This window comes from Ovis aries, chromosome 11 (genome assembly GCF_016772045.2).
Source record: "Ovis aries strain OAR_USU_Benz2616 breed Rambouillet chromosome 11, ARS-UI_Ramb_v3.0, whole genome shotgun sequence".
Taxonomy (NCBI): domain Eukaryota; kingdom Metazoa; phylum Chordata; class Mammalia; order Artiodactyla; family Bovidae; genus Ovis; species Ovis aries.
In genome coordinates, this window is record NC_056064.1 from 34,848,497 (window position 1) to 34,869,211 (window position 20,715).

The 20,715-nt window shown below is 51.3% G+C and overlaps 1 protein-coding gene across 5 annotated transcripts in view; it reads left to right on the forward strand.

Annotated features, from left to right (window-relative positions):
* Positions 1–19,603, forward strand: part of TNFRSF13B (TNF receptor superfamily member 13B) — a 29,333-nt gene extending 9,730 nt beyond the window's left edge. For 2 of the 5 annotated variants that reach the window (XM_042255769.2, XM_004012742.5), the window contains exons 2-6: positions 5,729–5,866; positions 8,245–8,490; positions 14,708–14,893; positions 15,272–15,535; positions 15,665–15,764. In XM_042255769.2, coding sequence (XP_042111703.1) covers positions 5,758–5,866; positions 8,245–8,490; positions 14,708–14,893; positions 15,272–15,522 — 792 coding nt within the window. In that variant the 5' untranslated portion in view covers positions 5,729–5,757 and the 3' untranslated portion in view covers positions 15,523–15,535; positions 15,665–15,764. Of the gene's footprint in view, positions 1–3,079; positions 3,177–5,728; positions 5,867–8,244; positions 8,491–14,707; positions 14,894–15,271; positions 15,536–15,664; positions 15,765–19,330 lie in introns of those variants that run through there. The other 3 variants (XM_042255768.1, XM_042255767.1, XM_042255770.1) reach the window with 3 other exon arrangements.
* Positions 19,604–20,715: the final 1,112 nt, after the last annotated feature.

The window sequence follows — 20,715 nt, forward strand, 5'->3', positions numbered from 1 at the left end:
AGGGTATACTTCGTCACCTTGGTTAAATTCACTCCTAAGTATTTTTTAACTGTTTATTTATATATGTATTTGGCTGTGCCGGGTCTTAGCTGCAGCATCTGGGATCTAGTTCCCTGACCAAGGATCAAACCTGGGTACCCTGCATTGGGAGCATGGAGTCTTGGCCACTGGACCACTAGGGAAGTCCTTCCTACTCCTAAGTATTTAACTTATTTTTATGCCTCTGTATATAGATTTGTTTTCTTAATTTCCTTTTAGGATTATTCATTGCAAATATATGTATATGCAACTGACTTTTGTGTGTTGATTTTGTATTTGCAACCTTGCTGAGCTTTCATCTCTAACAGTTTTCAGTGTTTGAAATTATTAGAGATTTTACATATAAGATCGTGTCATCTATGAACAGATAATTTTACTTCCTCCTCTCCAATTTGAATACATTTATTTCTTTTTCTTGCCTAATTGCGCTAGCTGAAACTTCCAGTACTATGTTGAATTGATGTAATAAGAGTAGGCATTCTTGTTTTGTTAACAGTCACAGGAGAGAAGCTTTCGATCCTTCATCACTGAGTGTGAGGTCAACTATGGATTTGTCATATATGGCTGTTATGTAGAGGAGGTTCTCGTCTATTCACACTTTAATGAATGCTTTCATCATGAAAAGGTGCTGAATTTTGTTAAATGGTTTTTCTGCATCGAGATGTCCCTGTAGTTTTTCCCTTCATTCTTGTACTGTAATAATGTACATCAACTGATTTTCTCCAGTGAAGCCGGCGAGCCCTGGGCTTTTTGCCAGAAGGTTTCTGATCACTGATTCACCCTGCTTACTTGTTATAGGTCTATTCAGATAGTCTTTCTCCCTGAATCAGTTTTTGTAGATTGCATGTTTCTAGGAATTGTCTACTTATTTAGATTACCCAATCGCTTGGTACACAACTGTTCACGGTACTCTTAAAATCTACAAAATGTGTACCAATGTCCCACTTTCATTTCTGATTTTGGTAATTTGGGTTTCCTCTATTTCTTTTTTAGTCAGTCCAGCTAAGGTTTCCTTAAATGTCTGACTCCTCGAATAAGGGAGGAGTTAGTTTCTTTGCTGTTGTTTTCATAGTTCACAATTCTCTCCTTGTCTTTGGATCTCCACAATTTCATTACACTGTGTCTCAAGGTGGGTCTCTAAGTTTATCCTGCTTGGAGTCCACTGAGATTCTCAGACGTGTATATACGTGTCTTTCCTAAGTTTTGGGAAGTCTCAAGCCATTGTTTCTTCTCTCTGGGGTTTGGAATTCCAAATGATTCCATACGGTGGTATATTTGATAGACTCCCAGGAGTCCCTCGGGTTCTGTTTACTTTCCATCATTCTTTGTTTCTGCTGCTCACTCTAAATAGTTCAGTAGTCCTATCTCTAGGCTCACTGATCCTTTCTTCTGGCTACTGATCTGCTACCGAACATCTCTGGGGAGGCTTTACATTTCAGTTATTGGACTTCTCCATACCAGAATTCATTTCCATCTTTTAATGGAATATTGAGAATGGTTTGGGGTTCACAGAAAAGTTGAGTGGAAATTACGGAGAAGTCCCATATACTCCTTACCCCCGCACAAGCACAGCCTCCCTTGCTACCAGCATCCTGCACCAAAGTGGCACACCACTACATTAACACATTGTTTTCACCCAAACTCCGCAGTTTACATCAGGGGTCACTCTCCGTGCTGCTGACAAACGTATAATGACCTGCGCCCACCATGGCAGGATCACACAGAAGAGTCTCACGGCTCTGGATAGACCCTCTGCCCCACCTTTCCCTCTCCCTCCCCTCAGCCCCTGACAACCACTGATCTGTCTTCCGTTTCCAGGATGAAATATGGCTGAATCACAGTGTGTAGACTTTCTAGCTTGGCTTTTCTCACTTCGTCATATTCAGTTAAGGTTCCTCCGTGTCTTTTCATAGCTTGAGAGCTCACTTCTTACTAGTGCTGAATAAATTCCGTTGTTGGGATGAGCCACAGTTTATCTATCAGGTCATCTACGGAAAGGCGTTTTGGCTGCTTCCAAGCTTTGGTTCCTTTTTACAATTGCTCTGTTTATTCATATCCTCATTTTGTTCATACATCCTTTTGCTGATTTCCTTTAGTTCTCTATGGTTTCCTTTAGCTCATGGAACACATTTAAGACAGTAGATCTAACATCTTTGAATAGTATTTCCAATGTCTAGGTTTCCCCAGGGATGGTTTCCGTCAAATCCTTTTTTTTTTTCCCGTCTGTGAATGTGCCCTATTTTCCGGTTTCTTTGCATGTTCTGTACTCTTTTTTGAGAACTGAATATTTTGAGCATTATGTTGTGGTAACTCTGGAAATTTAATTCCCTCATTCCTCAGGGATTGCTGATCTTGCTGTTGTTGTTGAGAGCTGGAGTCTGTTTGTGACTTTTCCAAACTATTTTTGTAAAGTATGTATTCCTTGTGTGTGGTCACCAAAGTTTCTGTTCATCTCTGCAGTTAGCCAGTGACCTGACAAAGATTTTCCCCAAGTCTCTGTTGCTCCTGAATTTCATGATGATGGGTCTTGGTTTGAGAGAACTTATTGTGCAGGAGGCCTGATTGGCTCTTTGAATCTGGAGGCTAATGTCTTTCAAACATGTCTCTGAAACTGCCATCGACTAACATTATATCTCCTGAAATAATTCCATATTTTCATATCTTTTCTCTGTTTTCTGGGATGTTTCTTTAATCACCTCTTATAACCCTTCTATAGATGTTTTGATTCTAGCCATTATATTTTTAAACTTCTAGTCATTCTTATTTGTTCTACGCATATTATTCTTTAAAAGTAGCACATCATTGAGAACTCCTTGGCATCCAGTGGTTAGGACTCCGCGTTTTCACTCCCTTGGGCCTGGGTTCGATTCCTGATCAGGGAACTAAGATCCTAACTAAAATAAAAGTAGCACATTATCTTTTTCATGGATGCAAAAGTTCTCTTTCTGAGGATGTCTGCTGATTGTCTCTTAGTTTTCCTCTGTTCCCTGCATTGTCTCCATTGGCTCGCGGCAGGTTTCTTGTGCTTGCTTTGTCCCAGGTCTCTTTCATGCAGAGGTGGTTTTCCAATATCGAGTGACTCCTGGCTGTGGTTTACAATTCCGACTGTGGCACTGACAGCTGATTGGAAGTTGTAGGTAAGCAGACGGGGTTTTCATGTAGAAGTTTTGCTCCGAATGGTCAGGCAGCAGAGTGGTCAGTTTTTTGAGAGAATCTCCCAGGCAGTGCCTCCAGGCCTTTTCCTTTGGGTCAGTTTTTCCAGAGCCAAGTGCTGGTTTTCCCCGCTTGCAGAATGGGGAAGGATGCATTTTTACAGACCTCGCCATGACACTTCTGAGGTATGGCTAGGGGAAGAGTGGACCTCAAAGCCACCCTCAATTGTGTCTGAGGTAACCCCCAACCTCCTGCTTGGGTGGGTGAGGGGCCATCACCTGCCTGGGGTCAAGCCCTCTTTGTGTAAATTTCCCCCAACCCTATTCCACGGTTCTGCACTCCATCCCCGCTGTCAGAGGCACCAGAGCCTCCAGCTCCAGGAGCTTCCTAAGGTTCGGTGACCCAGTTCTGCTTCCTCCCCTGTGAACTTCAAGAGAGAGAGACATCACCTGAAGCCAGCCACCCCAGGCCACCTGCTTTCCATCTTCCAAGATGTTGCTGTCATTTGTCCCCAGCTTTGGAGGCTAATTACTTTACAATATTGTATTGGTTTTGCCATACATCAACATGAATCCGCCACGGGTGTACACATGTTCCCCATCCTGAACCCCCCCTCCCATCTCCCTCCCTGTACCATCCCTCTGGGTCATCCCAGTGCACCAGCCCCAAGCATCCTGTATCCTGCATCGAACCTGGACTGGCAACTCGTTTCTCACATGATATTATACATGTTTCAATGCCATTCTTCCAAATCATCCCACCCTCACCCTCTCCCACAGAGTCCAAAAGACTGTTCTATACATCTGTGTCTCTTTTGCTGTCTCGCAGACAGGGTTATCGTTACCATCTTTCTAAATTCCACATATATGCATTAGTATACTGTATTGGTGTTTTTCTTTCTGACTTACTTCACTCTGTATAATAGGCTTCAGTTTCATCCACCTCATTAGAACTGATTCAAATGTATTCTTTTTAATGGCTGAGTAATACTCCATTGTGTATATGTACCACAGCTTTCTTATCCATTCGTCTGCTGATGGACATCTAGGTTGCTTCCATGTCCTGGCTATTAGAAACAGTGCTGCGATGGACATTGGGGTACACATGTCTCTTTCAATTATTTTTAAAAAATTATTTACTCTTTTATTTGGCTGTGCTGGGTCTTCATTGCTGCATAGACTTTTCTCTGGTTGCGTTGAGCGGGGGCTACTCCCTAGTTGTGGTGCTTGGGCTTCTCATCGTGGAGAATGAGCTCGAGTGGAGCCCAGACTCAAGGACACTCGGGCTTCGGCGGTTGTGGCTCCCGGACTCTACAGCGCAGGCTCAATAGCTGTGGTGCACGGGCTTAGCTACTCCGCAGCATGTAGGACCCTCCTGGGTCAGGGATTGAACCTCTATTGCACTGGCAAGTGGATTCTTTACCAGAGTCACCAGGGAGGCCCCCGAGGACAACTCTCTTGCCCTGTCCTTTTAGTTTGGTTTCAGGAGGGAAGGAAGATAAGCCCCTGTGCTTAAGCTGCCAAGTCAAGTGGGAGCCACTGGTCTTTGCTTGGTGGTTTTTCATTAAAGAATAAGCAAAAACCTCAAGATACCTTTAAGAGAAGTTGTTGGGGATGCAAACGCCATGAAATCAGACAGAAATTTAGAAAAGACTCAGCAACACACGACCAGCTGGGATAAGTCCCAGGCGCCTTGCGGAGCCAAAGAACCAGACACAGAAGTTCAAGACTGGGTGGTGCCAGCATCCTGCGGGCCTCTAGTTCTCAGGCTCAGACCAGGAGTCACCGCTGGGAGCAAGTGTTGGCTGGGGGGCCCACGAGAGTCACCAGGGGCAAGAAACATTCACTACCTTGGCACAGTGGCTGTGGCACAGGTGTGCACACATGGAGAGGTTTGTCAGGCTGAGCTTTTGAGACGTGTCACCGTGTGTCTCAGCAGAAGGGACGGGAAAGGACATTTATTGAGTGCCTGCTGTTTGCTAGGCTCTGGCTCGGTCTGCTTATCTTTCTTATTCATTCATTTAATGAGCACCTAGGATGTCCGAGGCATCACTGAGATCCTGCGGGCCCGCAGCAAACAAGTAGCGCCTGTGCCTGCCAGGCACTGCTGGTTACCAGGGAGACATCAGGGAGGTGAGCTCAGTGACGAGAGTACATGCAGATAGGGGGCGAGGACAGGGTGTCAGAAAAGGCTTCCCCGTGAGAACGAAGTTGAAACAGATCCGACGGGTCAGGAGGAAGTGAGCAGCCGCGGAGCAGGAAGAGCATCGTATGCGGAGGGACCAGAGCACGCAAGGACCCCGTGAAGGCGTGCGTCCACAAGGGCAGAGAACAGGGCCGAGCAGGGCGCACTGTCTCGGGAGGGGCCTCCGAACCAGCGAGTCCCGGCTGGGAAACTGAGGCTCAGTGTGGCGGGTCCCGGCTGCCCAGCGAGCATTGCTGGGGAGGAGGCCAGCTTTGTCTGTTCCCCCTCCACTCACACATGGGAGGCCGCCTGGGCTCCGGCCTCCAGCTGCCCTCACGCTTCCGCCTCTCAGCCCCACAGGGCCCGCGGCGGGGGGTGGCCATGGAGCCCTGCCCGGAAGAGCAGTACTGGGACTCGCTGCTGAACACCTGCGTCTCCTGCAAACCCATCTGCAGCAGCCAGATTCCGCGCACCTGTGCGGCCTTCTGCAGTGAGTTCTGGGGCCCAGGCCCTCGCTGCAGGCGAGCAGCCTCTACTCCTCACACATGGGGCCTGAGGGGGTGGAGGAGGACAGACAGTGTGGGACCCTCTGCCTCTCGACCCTCCTGCCAGCTTGCAGCTTCCCCAGGGTGCCCTGTTCCTTCCTGCCTCAGGGCCTTTGCACAGGGATATTTAACCAGGGTTCCCTCCTGCCTGACCTTTAGGTCTCAGCACCAAGTCAGAGCTCCTCTCTGACTGCCAGATGGAGAGTGGGCCCTCCTTCTCCGTTCTCTGCTTGCACTTCTTTCTGAGTCTTTTTACTATAGAAGTTATCAAACTGAGAGAGAACAGCATAACAAACCCGTCTACCCATCAGCAGCTTTAGGAATACTGCTTTTTCGGTTCCCAATCATTGTTTTAACTTGTGTATTTTAAAGTAAATCCAAGAACTCGTATTGTTTTACCTGTGCATAGTGGATCATGAATCCTTAATACATAGGCCTTCAAAATACAAACTCAACATTTTATCACTCTCAGCAGTAATTCTTTAACATCGTCTACACTCACGCCATATTCTGATTGTCTTGACAAGTGTATTTTGCTTGCCTGATGGAACTCATCATGACTTGTATCATGTTCTTTCCTGTGGGTTTGTTTTATGTGTGTCTCAACCACTAGACTGTGGGCTCAATTCCTTTCTTAAGCCTAGCACAGTGCCTGACACACAGTGCTTCATATAAATACTGGTGGAGTGGAGCTCAGACAGGCTAAGTGACTTGCCCAAGAGCACACAGCATAACAGTGGAAGAGATAGGATTTGAAAAATGACTTTCTGACACCAACACCATGACTCTGAGCCACTATCCTTTAGCGAGGTGGTCATTCATTATGTTGACCGACAAACCCTGGAAAGAGGAATGGAAATGACTACATTTCATGGTTAAAAGATGAACCATAAAGCACCATGGCTGGGAGAGACCCACTGGCTGATGGGCTGAGGAGCATGGAGGTTTTCTTGTAGGAGGCACCACCTGAGATTGATCACTGAAGGCTGAGGATGTGGAGGCCAGGTGAGGGGGAAGGGCGCCCCCTGAGAAGGGACCAGTGTGGACAAAGGCCCAAGACCCAGAAAATATAGCAGAAACACTCAGGCCCTGTGGGGAGTCTGCGAGGTCTGGCAGTGAGGGTGGTGGCCTGCGGAGCTGTCACCTACACAGGCACATGGGGGACCCGAGGAGGGCAGGAGGTCGTGGCAACCCTGGGACAAGGCCGCCATTAGGCTACCTCCCCCTGTGCTGGGGTTGGGGGCCCAGGGCCAGGGCAGGGCAAGGGGAGGTCCCAGATCTATGCCTCCCTGGTCTTGTCCTCTACTTTGAAAAGGACATAAGGGCTGGCATGTCTGCATTGCAAAGAGGCGTGGTGAATATCCTACTTAAACCTTGAGCGTTATTCACTATGTGTCAGGCACTGTGTTGGGGGCTTCAAATCCTCATAGCAACTGGAAGAAATCACCATATTATATTGTGATTATCCCTCTCCTGGGAAACAGGAGACTGAGTCACAGAGAGGCCCAGCTGCCACGTGAAGTGGGGATGAGGGTGCCCCAAACCTGAGTAGCTTCAAGGTCTGGCTTCTGGGCCTCTGTCGTGTGCTGCCTCCAAAATGCCTGCAAACCTGCCTGCAGGTCACGGTTCCATAGGAACAGAATCCTCCTTAGAGACAAAGGGGACCCGCCCTGCAGAAAGGCAGGTCTGTAATGCACTCAGAACTGCTCTCTGAGCAAGTATGAATGGCCTTCGTTTTGCTTCACTTCTGCCCCTGGTAGTGATACTTGTTTGAGCTCCTGTGACTCTCATTTATTATTAGGACAGGAAGAACACTGTCGTTCAAGCTTTCCCACCTCCTGTCCAGGCCCCTCCCCAACTCACCAAGGGGTATGCTGGCTTCCTTCTCCATTCCTTGTATTTATAAGAGATATGCTTCTCCTTTATGAGATTTGAAAATGAGATTCGAAATAAAGAACTCCTGTGATAACGTAATAACTTAGATATCAATGGTAAAATATAACTAGAAAATCTTTATATGGTTAGTACTAGGAAATGCACTTTTAATATGTAGAGCAAAGAACAAATACTAATGAAAAACAAGAACATTTTAAACTAGATATAGAAAAAAATACTACACATCAAAACACATGCAGTGCAGCTTAACAGCACACAGTGGACAAGATACCATCTAGTGTTTGCATCATGGAAAAGGACTGGGACTACTCTGGAATTGCTTTTGGGGAACTGGACTAGGATTTTTTTTCACTGGGATGCCCTTTGAGGTCAAACCTGCAGGTCCTGTGTGTGTCCGTCAGTAACATCATTGATCTCTGTCTCCCAGAGTCACTCAGTTGCCGCGAAGAGCAAGGCAGGTACTATGACCTGCTCCTGAGGGACTGCATCAGCTGTGCCTCCATCTGCGGACGTCACCCCAAGCAGTGCACACACTACTGTGAGAAGACGCTGAGGAGCCAAGTGAGCCTCCTACCAGAGTTCAGGAGACAGCGGGCCGGAGAGGCCCCGACCCGAGCAGACACCCTGGGGAAGCACCAGGTGCCAGAGCACAGAGGCTTGGATGCGGGTCCAGGTAAGCCACCTGCTGTGTGTGGCCTGCACTTGGCTCAAGGTCCAAGTGGGTGGAAGGCAGGCACCAGGCCTCAATAAGGAGGGGCTGTGAAGCAGCAAGTCCAGTGCATGCAGATAACCAGGAGCCAGGCTGCGGGCTGGGCGTCACAGGAAGAGAAACTAGGCAAAGTTTACAGAAGTCTGTGGGCAAGAGGAAAGCAGCAGAAGAAAAGAGACCAGACAGTCAGGAGTCTCCTGACAGCCTCCGAATGAGCTCTCAGAACACAGGGCCACAAGTGACCGGCACAGCCAATCTGTGAGCAAGACCCCCAGGCCCATTCAGAGAGACGGAGACTCATCAGGGCCTACAGGCCATGTCTGCTCCACACAGTGTCCCTCCGGAGGTCTGGGACTTACACGTGTCCCACTGTGTCCCGAAGCGTGTGTGTGCAGGTGAGGCCAGAGCTGGGCTTGGCAAGGACTGTAAACAGAAGGTGCTGAGTCCAGACCCCGGGTCCTGAGGGTGGGGGTGGGGCGTGGAGGATGGTCACACAGCGGAGCTGACCTCTCTCCATTCCCTCCTGCCCCCCGACTCACTCCGCACCCTGCCAACCCCCACCTGGGCCCACTCCACCTCTCTGGGAAAGGCCATTCCTTTGTTTGATGGGAACAGTACAAGCTTAGCTGGGCTGGGGCTCCAGGCATCCACACCTGTGGCCACTTCCCTCCTGTCTCTGTCTTCACGGGGCTTCTCTGTGGGTCTGTCTTCCTCTTTCTAAGGACACTTGTCATTGAATTCAGGGCCACCCTCATCCAAGGTGGCCTCACCTCCAGATCCTTACATTTTTTTTTTAAAAGTTTTGTTTTGGCTACATCGGGTCTCAGTTGTGGCACACAGGATCTTTCCTGCCTCCTGCAGGGTCTTTCAGGGCTCAGTAGCTGCAGCTCTCAGGCTTAATAGCTCTGTGGGATGTGGGATCTTAGTTCCTCAAACAGGGACTGAACCCCCACCCCCTGCATTGTAAGCTGGATTCTCTTTTCCCCAACTCTACTTATTTATTTTCGGCTGCACTAGGCCTCTGCCCCTGCCAGCAGGTTTTCTCTCGTGGCGAGTTGCGGGGTGCTCTCTAGTTGTGGGGCACGGGCTTCAGTAGTTGTGGCCCATGGGCTTAGTTGCTCCATGGCATGTGAGAACTTCCCAGCCCAGGGATCGAACCCCTGTCCCCTGCACTGCAAAGCAGATTCTTAACCACTGGACCAGCAGGGAAGTTCCCCAGACCCTTAACTTGGTCACATCCACAAAGGCTCCTCTCTCACAAATCAGGTCACATGTGTGTGTAGGGTGCCTGCCCAGGGGGCTCCTTGGGGGCACATTGGCATATAGCCTGGTGGTCGGTCTTGTCCCTGGCTTTTTGCTTATCTTGGGGCATGGAGTGTTTTCTCTTCCCATCCCTGCCACTGCCACATGCGACGTCACCACTGTGAGGGCTGCCCCCAGGCCTGAAGCCAGGGAAGAGGTGCAGACAGCCTTGTGCACCTACCTCACTCCTCCCCAGCTGGCCCACTTGCTGGGCCAGGGCTGCAGGGATGCTGGCCAAATGTTCCACTGGGTCCGGCGGCAGCCAATAGCATGGAGGTGGAGTATCTGCCCCATTCCCCCAGAAGGCAGACCTGACCATGAGCACCAGTGGCCGTGGGTCCAGGCTCAAATCCTGTCCTCCCTCGGCCACACCAGCCAAGCCAAAGCCACTAGGGCCCTCAGGATGGTCACAGCACTGCCAGTCTAGCCGGCTGGAGTTCCAGCCCAGCAGCAGCAGTTTCCAGGCGAGACTGGTTCTGAGAACAGTGTAAAGGGTTGAACAAATCAAATGGAAAGTTCAGTTCAGTTCAGTTGCTCAGTCGTGTTCGACTCTTAGCAATCCCATGGACTGCAGCATGCCAGGCTTCCCTGTCCATCACAGACTCCCAGAACCTACTGAAACTCATGTCCACTGCATCGGTGATGCCATCCAACCACCTCATCGTCTGTTGTCCCCTTCTCCTCCCGCCTTCAATCTTTCCCAGCATCAGGGTCTTTACCAATGAGTTAGCCCTTTGCATCAGGTGGCCAAAGTATTGGAGTTTCAGCTTCAGCATCAGTCCTTCCAATGATATCCAGGACTGATTTCCTTTAGGACTGACTGGTTGGATCTCCTTGCAGTCCAAGGGACTCTCAAGAGTCTTCTCCAATATCACAATTCAAAAGCATCAATTCTGCGTTCAGCTTTCTTTATAGTCCAACTCTCACATCCATACATGACTACTGGAAAACCATAGCTTTGACTAGATGGACCTTTTTTGGTAAAGTAATGTCTCTGCTTTTTAATATGCTGTCTAGGTTGGTCACAGCTTTTCTTCCAAGGAGCAAGCATCTTTTAATTTCATGGCTGCAGTCACCATCTGCAGGGATTTTAGAGCCCCAAAAATAAAGTCTCTGTTTCCACTGTTTCCCCATCTATTTGCCATGAAGTGATGGGACCAGATGCCTTGATCTTAGTTTCCTGAATGTTGAGTTTTAAGCCAGCTTTTTCACTCTCCTCTTTCACTTTCATCAAGAGGTTCTTTAGTTCTTCTTTGCTTTCTGCCATAAGGGTGGTGTCACCCACATATCTGAGGTTATTGATATTTCTTCCAACAATCTTGATTCCAGCTTGTGAGTCATCCAACCTGGCAATTCACATGAGGTACTCTGCATATAAGTTAAATAAGCAGGGTGACAATATGCAGCCTTGATGTACTCCTTTCCTGATTTGGAACCAGTCCGTTGTTTCATGTCCATTTCTAACTGTTGCTTCTTGACCTGCATACAGATTTCTCAGGAGATAGGTCAGGTGGTCTGGTATTCCCACCTCTTTAAGAATTTTCCCCAGTTTGTTGTAATCCATACAGTTAAAGGATTTGGTGTAGTCAATAAAGCAGATGTTTTTCTGGAATTCTCTTGCTTTTTCGATGATCTAATGGATGTTGACAATTTTATCTCTGGTTCCTCTGCCTTTTTAAAATCCATATTGAACATCTGAAATTTCTTGGTTCATGTACTGTTGAAGCCTAGCTTGGAGCATTTTTGAGCATTACTTTCCTAGCGTGTGAGATGAGTGCAATTGTGTGGTAGTTTGAACATTCTTTGGCATTGCTTTTCTTTGGGACTGGAATGAAAACTGACCTTTTCCAGTCCTGTGGCCACTGCTGAGTTTTCCAAATTTGCTGGTATATTGAGTGCAGCACTTTCACAGCATCATCTTTTAGGATCTGAAATTGCTCAGCTGGAATTTCATCACCTCCACTAACTTTGTTCATAGTGATGCTTCCTAAGGCCCACTTGACTTCACATTCCAGGATGTCTGGTTCTAGGTGAGTGATCACACCATCGTGGTTATCTGGGTCATTAAGATTTTTTTGTACAGTTCTGTGTATTCTTGCCACCTCTTCTTAATATCTTCTGTTACGCTATACTGTTTCTTTTATTGTGCCCATCTTTGCATGAAATATTCCCGTGGTATCTCTAATTTTCTTGAAGAGATCTCTGCTGCTACTGCTAAGTCACTTCAGTCGTGTCTGACTCTGTGTGACCCAATAGACGGCAGCCCACCAGGCTCCCCTGTCCCTGGGATTCTCCAGGCAAGAACACTGGAGTGGGTTGCCATTTCCTTCTCCAATGCATGAAAGTGAAAAGTGAAAGGGAAGTCGCTCAGTCGTGTCCGACACTTCGTGACCCCATGGACTGCAGCCTACCAGGCTCCTCTGTCCATGGGATTTTCCAGGCAAGAGTACTGGAGTGGGGTGCCACTGCCTTCTCGGAAGAGATCTCTAGTCTTTCCCATTCTATTGTTTTCCTCTATTTCTTTGCATTGATTGCTGGAAAACCTGCTTGGAAATGAACCAAGCACTGCCCCTGGTGGCAGTGCTCAGAACTGCGCCTGCCGGCCTGGTTCTTAGGCAAGCACAGAGGTCACCTCCTTTCCAGACAGAAGTCCCTGGGCCTGGGGTCAGCAGACAGCGAGGCACTGGGCCAGGCTGCTCCATCCCAGGGCCAGGTCACTAGGGCCGAGACAGGGCAGCAACCAAGCTGCAGACCTGAATGGCTTGGTGACTGAGCACAGGAAGCAGAGCAGAGGCGGGGACCCTGTGCTCCCATCTGGCAGCCAGCAGGCTCCCCCCTCTTTCCTGTCTGGAAGGGGTGACATGCATGAGTTGTGATGGGAGAGAAAAGGCATTAAGACCGAGGTTTGGGGCACGCTCCCCAGAAGCAATGCCTGCTGGAGGCAGGGTTGTCGATTCCCAGGTGTTCCCATCGAAGCACATCTCATCCCAGGCTGTACCCCAAGTGCTCGCCTTCCCCTCCCTCCTCACTCCCTGCCCCTGAGGTCCGGCCCATCTCAGTATCCATCATGCAGCTGGTCCCCAGTCAAGGAGTGCATCCACGTCACTGGAAGTGATAGTGCAGAGTCTGTGGGACTCTGAAAGCATGCCCGTGTCTCCAGCCTGGGTGCAGCTAGAAGGTGACACGTTCAACGGTTCAGCCCAGCCTGACCTGAGGGCAGAAATCAGGAACCATCTCCGAATGCCAGCAGCTAGTCTCCAGTCAGTCTGAGTGTTGGAATTCACGCTGAAAACACCTGAAATATGCAGATGTGTGGTTGTGAATTGACCTGGCGGTCCTGTGTACTGAGCAGTGTCAGAGAATAGACACTGGTGGCTGGTAATTCTGCCTCTGACGGGAAGGCTTGTCCAGCCGGTCTGATAGTTTCCCTTTATCCCGGGGTGCATAGGAGCAGACGGAGAGACCTGGGAACTGGGAAACATGGTGTCACCTGGTTCTGCACACCCTGTGACCTCTCCCTGGATCCTCTCACCTCTCAGGATCTCGGCCTCCAGATCTGTAGCCTCACTCAGGGTCTTTGCTTTCCCTCCCCCACCCAAGACCTCTCTGAGCTCTGGTCAGCACCACTGGCCTGAGGTGGTGACACCAGCCCGCTCAAAGCTCTGTAAACATCAAGGCAGCACAGGCCAGCAGTCACTTTATCCAACTCTCTCTTGGGAGTGTGTGTAAGGAAGAGGACCAGTGTCCACGCTCATCATGTGTGTGTGTGGTTGGCCAGGCCCTGGCCTGGAGTCCATCAGGCCTGCCACTGATTCCAGCTCTGCAATTGGGACCACGGTGATTCTGAGGCTCAGTTTTGTTTTCTGCAAGATGGACTATAAGACTGTGCAACCACTGTTGAAAACCATCAGGCTCCTCAAACAGCTCAACACGGAGCTGCCATCTGCCCCACACTCCACCCCTGGGATGCATCCATGAGAGTGAACACAAGGTCCACATGGAAACCTGCAAGTTTGACACCACTCCAGTGTTCCCTGTGGACAGACAAATGACACGTGACCACAGGCCTGAGCTTCGGGAACACACTGAGGGGCTGACACAAAGGCCCCGTGCTGCAAGTCTGTCGGTGGCCAGAACTGGTGCAGAGACAGCCTAGTGGAGCCTGGGAGAGGGGGGTCACCACGATGGGTGCGGGACTAGGCCCACCCCCAGGCACACATGCAGCGGCTGCAAAACCCTGTGAACACACTGAACCCCTGCCTCATCCGCTTTACAGCTATGCAGCCATGGACTACACCTCAGTCTCTAAAGAGGTGACCAGCCCTCACTTCCAGAGCACGAGGATCTGGGAGATGCTAAAGAATGCACTGCGTGCTCCAAAGGCAGCAGGCGGCCAGCAGCCCTTCCTCCAGGTGGAGGGAGGCCCAGGGCAGGTGACGAGGGCAGGGCTTTGGCTCAGGCCCTGAGAGGCAGAGGGACCAGCACCCCATTTCCCTAGGGCCCCTGGCTTTACACCTGCCCCCCAAACTCGGAAGCAGCTGCACTGTCTCTCTCTCGAAGCTTGTGCCCACAGGTCAGACAGGCACACGCCCTCCCTGGATAGCTATCTCCCTGTTCACCCAGCCACCTCTGGTACTGCTGCAAGTCACACGCCAAAGGAGACGAGAGCAAAAACGGTGTCCAGCTCCACCATCTCAGAGGCTGCTCCAGGCCAGGGTGGGAGCAGGCTAAGCCTGACCCTCCAAGGGGGTGAAGGGTAACCACAGAGCTTGCGTTGGGCTGACAGGGCAAGAGCGAGCATGGAGGAGGAGGGGCTGCTCCCTGAGGAGAGGCGCCTCAGGGAGGCCTTTCTCATTCTCACCCCGGCCTTGTCCGGCAGCGCCTGCAGGGCTGAAGCTGAGCGCTGACCAGCTGGCCCTGGTCTACAGCACGCTGGGCCTATGTCTCTGTGCCATCGTCTGCTGCTTCCTGCTGGCCGTGGCCTGCTTCCTCAAGAGGAGGGGGGTCCAGGTCTCCTTCCCGACCCGCCCAGGGCCGTGTCCCACGCAGGCCAAGGCCTCCAAGGGTGAGTGTTCACTGGGGTCCCAGGCATCTCTCTGTCCTGGCCCTGCCCTGTTTCTAAGGGGACAGCGCCAGGCAGCTCCTCCTGGGGAGGCCTGGAGCTGGTCAGTGCAGCACCCGCTCAGACCAGATGAACAAGGTCAAACAGCAAGGTGAGAAGAGAAGGGGCTTGAGGAAGGGGGGGGGGTGGAGCATGGGATGGGGGTGTGAGGTCCGCAGGGCTAAAACCGGAGGTGGTGGGTCTCCTGGCGCTTTGGGACTGTAAGACCCGCACCTGCACATCCGCCCCAGCGGAAGAGGAGGGCGTGGCCGGGCTGCCTCGGGGAGAAGGCGGAGGAGGAGGGGTCCGCGCCGAGGCCAACGCCCTCTCCTCTCTGCACAGATGATTGGATGGAAGCCGGCCGCGTGGCAGGGACGCCTCCCGAGCCAGTGGAGACTTGTAGCTTCTGCTTCCCGGAGTGCAGGGCGCCCACCCAGGAGAGTGCAGGCGCGCCCCCGACACCCGTGTCCGAGCGCACAGGGAGGAGGGCGAGCCAGGAACAGAGAGCAGCCGGACAGCCCTGCGTGCGCGCTGCGAACGGCGGGATCGAGGTGGTGTACACACCAGCGCAGGAAGGAGGCCTGGCCACGTGAACCTGGGGGAATGGTGAGGGGGTACAGAGAAATGGGGGACGGGGGTGGGCAGAAGGGGAGGAAGAGGTGATGGGGGCAGCGGGGAAAAGAGCTGGGGGAAAGGGCCAGGGACCTCATTCTTGACCCCAGGTCTCCCCTGTAGGTCACCGTCACCTCAACGCACCTGCGGTAAAGGCACCACCCCTGCTGGACTCAGCCCCGGGGCCCCTTGGCGGAAATAAAACCTCCCACACTGCCCGCTCCTCACTGTCCTGGTTTGGGTCGCATCTCCCTGTGGTGACCACCCAGTTTCATGGCTCCTGCTGCCCCTGGGTTCCAGGCCTGGTCTCCGCGGGCCTGAAATCACATGTGGACGGAGGTGGCGGGCTCTGCACATGGCCGACAATGGTGCACTAGGGCTGTGCCAGCTTGCATCGACCTCACAAAACCCATTCCCTTCCGTGTCTCCTGGGAAGGCGTGAAGCAGCATGCCTGTGTGCCCTGCACATGTGTATGTGCAGCGCTGCCCCCACCAGTCAGGGGCGTGGGGTGGACAGAAGCTTGAGCCCAGGCATCAAGCTGCTTATAAAGCCTGGGACCGTGCCACAGGTTCACGGGCGGGAGTGTGCTCATTTAGACACCAACCTGCACTACTGTTTAGTATTTTTCTTTACATCAACTTTTCTTTCAGACCTACTTGGTAAATTTTATGGATTTTGACTGGTAACACTGTATTTGAGCATTCACAAATTTTTGATGTTACATATATTTTATGTCTGTGCAGTCGCTTAGTCATGTCCGACTCTGTGAGTCCATGGACTGTAGCCCACCAGCTCTGTCCATGGGGATTTTCCAGGCAAGAATACTGGGATGGGTAGCCTTTCCCTTCTCCAGGAGATCTTCCCAACCCAGGGATTGAACCCAGGTCTCCTGCACTGCAGACTGATTCTTTACCCTCTGAACCACTGGGGAAGCCCATATATTTATATCAATATCTATATGATATATATATTCTCTATATAATACATATATTTTATATCAATATCTACATGAGCAATGAAACCTATATTTTAGTAGCGTTCAAACCTGAAAATACAAAACTATTCTAAGCAGCTACGTAGATAAACACAAGATTATGCAAACCATTCATCCTGTATCCCAAACTGCCTGGCACCCCTACATGCACCAAAGGTTCACACACACATTCCTGGAGGTGCAGACAGGAAATACACTCCCTCTTTCCCCATCCCCTGTTAACAGGCCCTGCGTGCTTCCCAGACTGGACGGTCTCAGCTCTGGACCCTCCTGCCTCCCCACCCAGGTGTCGCAGGGCTGTTCCTGCCATAGCAGTGACGGGAGGGGCTGCCCCGCCCTCATCCTGGGTTGCAAACGGCCAATGTGTGTCTCTGTCCAAATTTCCCTTTATAAGGCCACCAGTCACTCTCATGACCTCACTTGAACTTGATCATGTCTGTAAACCTGCAAATAGTGTCACACTTAGAGGTTCTCGGGGTTAGGACCTCAGCCCTTGAGAGTGGGGGGCATACATCCTGCCCAAAACATGGTTCTTCCAGAGTCCGCCTCTGCTTCAGCTGTCTGAAGGCAGAGCTCTGACCTGCTGTTCAGAGGGGCCCCTGTGGCAATGGGGACGGCCTGGTGCAGCATCTCTGGGCAGCCCTGCTGGATGCCGGCAGAGTCCTGGCACAGCTCTGAGCTGCACCAATGTGCTCGTGACGTGAAGGTAGGCTTGTTCCAAAGGTGTGCAGACTCCCCTTCCCTCTGCAGCTCTCTGAACCCAAGGAGAGACTTCTGAAGCGGGGGGTAGGGGAGGAGTGGGAGCTGCTGAAAACACAGGGAAATGCATGCCTGATTATATAGCTTTCCACAGACAAAAACCTTTTGGTCAGTTTTCCCGCTGGTCTTTTGTATAAGTTTATGTGGGGTTTTTTGGCATCCTCTCCCCCTTGCCTTTTTAAGACCGAGTTTCCTTGCTGGAAAGAAAATCTGAAACTTTAAGTACCATTTTATCCATGTTTTCTGTTCTGATGGATCTGATTCCTGCTGCTTGCTGCAGCTCCAGCCCAGTTCCCGGGGTACCAGTCCTCACTGGCCTCCTTGAGGCCACCCTGTCTCCCATGCCCAGAGCTCAGCAAGCTCTTCTGAGAAGGTAGGGATGACAGAGTCTGCAGCGACTACTCAGCACCCACCTACTGTGGCCACTTCCTGTGGCTATACCTGGCCGGCAAGGATGAGGCAGTGGGTCAGCCTGGGCTCAGCCCAGCTCTGACTGCCTGCCCCACTTCACCATCTTTAGGTCCAGCTTTACTGAGATGTAACTGACAGGTAACACTGTGCAAGTTTGTATATGGCACATTTATACATTGGGATATGCTCTGCATGGCGTCAGGAATACCTGGACCCCCAACCACAACCCTCCGGACCCCGTGAGATGATCTCTCATGTGACACGGCCTCACAGCGGGTCAGTCTCACCCCTGAGAGTTCATGCCTTTGGCTAGCATCTCCTCCGTCCCAAATTCCAGCCCCAGGTGACCACCACTCTGCACTTTCTCTAAACACTGGTCTCTACGCTTACCCCTCTCTACGTTTTTCCAAGAGCTATCTGCAACATACACCTTTACTTGATGTCACTTAACCCACAAGCAGCCTCACTTCATTTGGCTGCCCCAACTTCGTGTCGCTGTCCCGATGCCCATGATCCATCAGTATTATTTTTGCTTTAGAAACTCAGTATCTTAACAGTGATTAAAAACAAGAAAAACGACACCGTGTATATTTACCTTCAAGTCTAGAAATCATTTTCTGTGTGCAGACCCAGGTGTGTCCAAAGAGCTTCCTTCAGCACTTCTTGTGCGAGTCTGCAGGTGATGAATTTATTCAGTTTGAAAGTCTCATTTCTGAGATTTCTTCTGGGTAGATTCTGGGAAGCCAGTTTCTTCCTTTGAGCACCTCAGAGACATTGCTCCACTCTCTCTGGTTCCCAGTTTCTGATGAGACAGCTGCTAGAATTCCCACTTTTGTTTCTTCGCAATGTGTACCTATAAATTCTGGTTTTTAGCAGTTTGAAAATGTATCCTGGAGTTTTCTGCTGTGGGCAGGTTTGTTATTTACCCTGCTTGGGGCTCTCTGAGAAAGCTTGCATCTGCAGTTTTTCTGTTTTTCATTGTGCTGTCATCCTTTCAAACTGCTGGGTACTGCCCCACACCCCAGGCACCCTGTTCTTTGGGCTTCCGCCCCGTCCCTCGCTTTGAGTGGTCCCAGCGCCGCCTCCCTTGGCTGAGGCCAGTACACGCCCTTGTCACGCAGCGCCGTCACGTTTGTCCAGGGTGTCCCTGTCACCATGATCGGGTCTCCTAGAAGGTCCTTCCAAGCAGCTCCCCCCCACTCCACTGAGGGCCCATCTGTTCCACACGGTTTCCGAGGGCCTTCAACACATTAACCCTAATGACTCAGAATCTCCACCTGACAGTTTCAACATTCAGGTCATCGGACTCTGGCTCTGCTGCCCTGTCTCTTGGCAGGAAGCTGTTTTTACTTGCTCTTTTGTGAGTCCTGTGCTTTGCCTACCGAACCCCAGATCTCTGCAGGACGCCAGAGGCTGAGATACGAAATTTCCATGCCTGGAACTGGCCAGCCTTTCTCTGCCCGGCCCTCAGTGAGGGGCCGAGTCGCTGAGTCACTGGCTGAGTTGGCTGGGTGGTTGTTGCTGGGATCACCCTGGGGCCCCTGGCTTCACCCGCCCTCGGGGTCATGCTCTCAGGTGGGAGCGGCTCCCCAGTTGCTGTGTGCCTTCCTGCCTCCCTCAACAGTGCACACCGCGTCACTCAGCGCTTCCCCCCATGGGGTCCTGTCTCGGCTGCTTGCCACCCCACCCCCCCAGAGCAGGAGCCCTCAGCGTCCCGCCTGCTGGAGCCTCAGGGCCACACTGACCCTGCTTCTGCTTGGAGTCCACAGACACATGGACCATCTCTACTGCACGGAGCATCACTCTGGCCCCCAAGCTGACAACGTCCTGCAGACTGGTTTTGACTAGTTGCTACTTTAGTAACAGTGAACTAAATAAAGCACGATTTTGAAAAAAATGTACAAGTGAACTTATTTATGAAACAGAAATAAGAGTCACAGATGTAGAAAACAAAGGAGGAGGATAAACTAGGAGACTGGGACTGACATACACACACTCCTAGACGACTGATAAGGACTTCCTGTGGAGCACAGGGAGTCTCCTCAATCCTCCGTAATGGCCTACACGGAAAGGTCATCTAAAGAGAGAGGGTATATGAGTATGTATAACTGACTCACTTTGCTGTAGGGCAGAAACCAGCATGACACTGTACATCAGCCACATTCCAATAAAAAAGCAAGTAAGAATTTAAAAAATTATAAATACATGAGAAATCCCCAAGCTCACGGGGCCCCCGATTTGGTGGCGTTTCCAGGGATTCCACGGTCTGAAGCAGGGAGACAAGGTGCCGCACCCCACACCCCCCGTGTGAACAGGCAGCCCTACTGACACATTTGGCCATGTTAAGTCCACCCGTCAACACTGGCAGCACACGGCTCCCAGTTAAAGCAGGACCTGCAGGAGCACAAGCGTGCTGCACGGCCACTGAGCCTTAGGACGCATCAAGAGTCCAGCAGGGATCCTGGGGCACCAGCACAGGTGCTACGAGCACACTGACCTCACCCCCCTGGAGGGTCCATCCTCCTCCATAGGAAGAGCCGCCGCTCGGGCCGAGCACGACGCGGACACAGCAACCACACGGCCCGAGTGCGAGTGTGCGGCAGTGGACACGCATGGGCAGCGGGCGTGGTGGCTCCAGCATCCACACGCACCCTGTAACCAGGGTCCTGAGGGGCATCCCTAAAGACAGCAACAAAGGGAAGTCCTCGCTCCAAGCAGAACTGAGTACTGTATCTCATCACCCACCTTGTCAGGAACGAGACTGGCCACAGGTACTGACCTATGTGGATGCCTGGGGCAGCGCCAACAGCTCACTGGACAGTTAAAGACTCAAGGAACAGGATTAAAAGGCCAGCGACAGAAGATGTGGGTGGGGACAGACCTCTCAGGTCAGGAACAGATTGTGCTCACCAAGAAGCCTGACAGAGAACACTCACCGGGTGGATGAAGCTGCCTGTTGTGGGTGCCGACGGCTCACTGCCCCCATGCCACTGCTCCAAGGGCCCACAA